This window comes from Mus caroli, chromosome 9 (genome assembly GCF_900094665.2).
Source record: "Mus caroli chromosome 9, CAROLI_EIJ_v1.1, whole genome shotgun sequence".
NCBI classification, from domain to species: Eukaryota; Metazoa; Chordata; class Mammalia; order Rodentia; family Muridae; genus Mus; species Mus caroli.
The window spans coordinates 54,296,108-54,300,837 of record NC_034578.1 but is presented as its reverse complement, the minus strand read 5'-3'; the positions used below and the strand labels follow the sequence as shown (position 1 = coordinate 54,300,837).

The 4,730-nt window shown below is 50.3% G+C and overlaps 1 protein-coding gene across 1 annotated transcript in view; it reads left to right on the top strand.

Annotated features, from left to right (window-relative positions):
* The window catches only part of Lman1l (lectin, mannose binding 1 like), a 13,652-nt gene extending 9,392 nt beyond the window's left edge, over positions 1-4,260 (top strand). Inside the window, exons 9-13 of the mRNA XM_021171668.1 lie at positions 304-455; positions 1,457-1,524; positions 2,227-2,350; positions 2,955-3,082; positions 4,010-4,260. Of these exons, the coding sequence (XP_021027327.1) occupies positions 304-455; positions 1,457-1,524; positions 2,227-2,350; positions 2,955-3,082; positions 4,010-4,142 (605 nt within the window). The 3' untranslated portion in view covers positions 4,143-4,260. The remainder of the gene's footprint in view (positions 1-303; positions 456-1,456; positions 1,525-2,226; positions 2,351-2,954; positions 3,083-4,009) is intronic.
* Positions 4,261-4,730: the final 470 nt, after the last annotated feature.

Below are 4,730 nucleotides of genomic sequence, written 5' to 3'. Positions count from 1 at the left end.
TGTGTGTGTGTGTGTGTGTGTGTGTGTGTGTGTGCCACAGCATTTGTGTGGCAGTGAGAGGATGACTGTGAAATCTATTCTCTCCTTCCACCTTTATATGGTGTGGGATCTGGGGACTTGAGGATCAAGCTTACATTGTCAGGTTTCCCTGACAAACACTTTTCTGTCACCCACCCTGCTTGCTGGTCCCCTGAGACCCATTTTCCAGGGGAGGTCTTAGAAGAAGGATCCTCGGCTCCCCCTGCTTCACCACAAAACAGGATTTTCTGCCCCACCCAAGCAACCTTTTGCCCCAACCCCCAGGTGAAAGGTTCTTTAACCTGGAGGATACGCTGGGCAGACAAAGCCAGATCCTACAGGCCCTCCAGGCTCTCTCCAGGCAGATGGCCCAGGCTGAGAGGCACTGGAAACAGCAGCTGGGGTCTACCTTCCAAGTCCGGCCTGAGGGAGGCTGGGTGAGTTACCCTGGGCCACGCTGAATTCCACCCAAGGGCTTGAAAGAATAATGACAGTCTAGCTCTAACCTCACCCAAGCTTGGGGGTAAAGGTGGGTAGGTCACAGGATGCAACACGGTAGTGTGTAAGAGGATACTGCTATATGGCAATTGCCCTGGAGCCACAGACTGAGCTGCAAAGAAGAGATGCCAGGTATTTGGAGTCTGGTCTATAGACAAATGGCAGAAATAGACTAGGCGCTAATTTGCATGTGGCTTCACGTGTGATTTGCATAAGACTTGCTTAAATGCTCAGTTGCACCAGAATCCTCATTTCATCTCTACTGCCACCCTGGCTCCTCCCCCAGGTGTCATTCCCTAGGATGTGCTCCAACTCGGGGAGTGAAAGCTAAACCCAGCCAAAGTGCTGGGTAGTGGTCAGAGGGAGCCAGTTGCTCTTGCAGGCGTTGCAGGGCTCTGCCAGCCCGGGCTTTAATCCTTTGTCCTCAGTCAAGACAGCCTAGGCTAGAAACTGGAATGGCACAGAAGAGAGAGATCCATTCTCCAGCTATTTCTGATCCTCCTTCAGGCCTTGGACCCCTCTTGCTTGATTGCACTTACCCTCAGAAATGTCAGCTACCTCTCCAGGTCCTTCTGCCAGACTTGGGCCCATGTACTGGATTTTAACTAGTGCTGGCCCACAGCCTAGGAGAAAGGCACAGAGAGGATTGGGTTGGGCTTCTGCCTCCCTGAGGAGACAGGGACATGTTTTAAAAGGAGAAGGATTTGTGGAAAGCCTAGAGGGCCCTTTGCGGGGAAACATCTCAGCTTTGTTGCAGAAGGAGGGTCCTCTGTAAGTCCAGATGGACAAGTGCCAGGGGTATTCAGTGTGTCCAAAAAGAAGGGCACCATGGCTATTTAATAAGGTTTCTGGAAGAAGTATGAGGTATCTATGGTAAAGGTGACTCTGAGGAGAGGGCCACTGTCCTCTGGATACTAGATAAGAGCTGGCCCTCCCATAGAACACTGCAAAGGTCAGCACCCTGCTCTATGGACAGCGGACCCTGATCCAGGCCCTGCAAGAGATGAGGTAAGAGATGAGGAGGGGTATTGAGAGAGGGAAGAAAATATCCATTATCATCCTGTCTCTATCAGAAATTTCTGCCTCCAATGCTGGAGCTACAGACACGTACAGCCATACCTGGCTTTTTACGTGTGTGGTGGGAATATGAACTCAGGTTCTTGTGCTTGCAAAGCAAGCATTCTCACCCACTGAAACATCGCCCCAGCCCCCGAGGGCATATATTTTGATAGAGGTTCTTGGAAGAAGCTCACAGCCAAGATGAGGCTCTTTGGAGGAAGTGGTCTGAGTTCATTTTGCCTCCCGTGTTCCTGAATCTCACTCTGGCACACCCATGCCTGCGGAGTGCCCCATAGAGCTCTGGGGGAGGGGAGAACCCATGCTCATTTTGGGTTCTGTGGGTGTACATCCTCCATCCTAGTGCATGGCATGTTAATTCCCCTGGAATAGAGTTGAAAGGCAGAGTCCAGAGAGCCTGAAACACAGACAGACACTTATAGAGACTTCTTTTTATAAGCTAAAGTTGTCTCAGATTTTGGGGAGAAGTTTTAGAGTAAAAACACCAACTCCCAAGGCAGGACTCTATGGATGATACATATTCTTTACCATGTACTGAGCATCGGGGATTATAGAGAAAGATTAGGTAATTTGGGTACAATCAAAGAGTAATGGATCATCTTTCTTGATTTCCGTGCCCCATCACACCACCAGGGAAGCAGCTGCCCGGATGGCTTTAGGAGCACAAGTCTTCTACCTGCCTGTGGGCACTAAGCATCACTTTTTTGAACTGGACCATATCCTCAGCCTCCTGCAGAAGGACCTCCGGGGTCTGGTGGTAAGAAGTAGTGAGTAGCACAAGGGGCTCACCCTTGAGATCTGGTCTCTCCTGCTCTTCTCCCAACACTCCTGCAGCTCCGATGCATCTGTGCCTGACAGGCACCTATGTGTGCCCGTACATGGGTGTGAAGGGACCCAGATCTCATCTCTGCACTCTCTTGCTCAGGAGGAAGGCCCACCACTCAGCACTACCCAGAGACCCCTTGGTCAGCCCACCTTGATGACCAGAAAGCAAGTGGTAGACCATGCCAAGGGCCACTCAGATTCAGTGTTGGCACCATGGTTTCCTGGGTCCCTGTCCCTCCTTGCTCTTTCCCTTGCCCTCACTTTCAGCATCCACTTCTCCTTCCCTCTCGTCTCTTAAGCTTTTAGTCTGTTGTTGACTTGAGGACCCATGTCTTACGAACTATTCCCACAAATGGATCCACGTGAGACTGGAAGATGCAGCTTTGGACACTGCCCTTTCTCCATGTTCCCTAGATGACAGCCAAGATGGCTCAAGCCTGAGGGAGATAAATAGGGACCATGTGAGGCATAGATTCCAAGTCCCCTCCCCTCACCTGGGTTAGAAGCTGAGGCAGGGTCTCATACTTCCCTTTCAGAAGAAGACAGCCAAGGCCTCTCGCCCATCTGGCTGGCTTCCAGGATCCTCCACATGTCTGCACACCAGCATCTTCCTGTTCTTCCTCCTACTCCAGACTGTAGGGTTCTTCTGCTACATGAACTTCAGGTGGGCCCTCCGACGGGCAGGACTCCCATTCTACCTGTATCAAGTGTTTCTGTTGAACTTGAACATCTACAACTGTCGAACTTGAAAGTGGGGACTCTGAGGCTCAGACGGGAGCTACCCACTTTACTAGAGGGCTGGGAGCAGAACGTAGACCAGGGACACATCATTTACAAAGCACAGATACCTTCTCAAGCCCCAGTCCCATCTGGCCCTGCCCCACAGAGCTCACTCTAGAGTGAGCATCTGAAAACTGATAGTCAGACCTTATGCCGCCAGTGCTATGACTGGAAGCTTGGAGACTTGGGGGGAAAGCAATTCATTCATCTTTAGTTAGGGTTGGGTTGAGGGAGTGGATGGGGAATCAAGGAATTGACCTGGAAAAGATATTTGATTTGGATCATTAAAGTGACTAAGAGTTTTTCAGCCTGACAAGATAGGTAAGAGGCACTGATGCAGAGGAAACAGCATCAGAAAAAGCATGGAGACATTAAACAAAACAAAACAACATCTTTAGAGGGGAAAAAGACAGTCATCGAGTACTGTTGAAGTAAAGGGCAGGGCCAATTTACAAGATTGGGCAAGGAATCTGGATGCTCTGGATTAGAAATGAATGTCTCTAATCTCAACTCTTGGAAGGCTGAGGTAGAGGGATGCTGAAATCTGGACCAACCTGGGCTGGCTACACAATGAGATCTTGTCTAAAACAAAAACAAAAGAAGAAAACCTATACCTAGAAGTGCAACTCGGGCACTAAACCACCCAGGTAGACTTCAAATGCCTGGGTGAAATGGGGACTTCATGGGATGCCAAGGGAGCCACGGAAGGTCCCAGAATGTGGCAGCCTGTCATACACTGGGTCTTGTGAGACAAGTGTGATTCTTGGTCTCTCTCAGAAGGGAGACTCAGGTAACCTTTTCTCTCTCACAGCAGGCAGGAGCTGGACAAGAGGCTTCAGGAGTACCTGTCCACAGGAAGCCTTTCTCTAGAGCCTGCATTACCCATCACCAGGACAATAGGGGTTCTGAGGAGACAGCCCATCTCCCCCAGCATGCAAGCCTGACCCAGCTCAAAGCCATGTCTTACTGGGAATAAAAAAAAATGGGGGCTAGAGGATTTAGCCAGTGGCCACATCTCAGTTTTTGGCAAGTCCATCATATTAAAGGTGACTTTCCTCTTGCTGCTTTGATACCCTTACTTATCTCCCAGCCTCACATAGTCTCTGATAGCTTCTACCTTCTCTGTGTGGGCATCAGGAAAGCAAACAGGCAAGCAGTCAAGGAGGCCAAGAGCCAGATACCCCCACACCCTTTCCCTCTGAACTAATGAAGCAAAGGGAGATAACTGTGCAAAATTCTGTCCCTAAACTCACCAAGGACAAGGACAAGTCCCTGTGTTTCCTTCTGGCTCATCTTTTCAGCGCCCCCAAACAATACTCCCCTTCCCTGAGGCTCTAGGGACAGCAGGGCAGACACGTGACAAAGGAACTGAGCACAAACTCACCGAACCATATAACTGGGATTCCTGCTTGTGCTTCTGAGGTCTCCCCCACTTCCTGGCCTTGAGCACTTTGAGGTAGATGCTAGGGTCAGTAGAGTGGAGGTGGGGGGAGGAGGAGGATGGAATGGTACATAAGGGTGGGGGTGTTTGC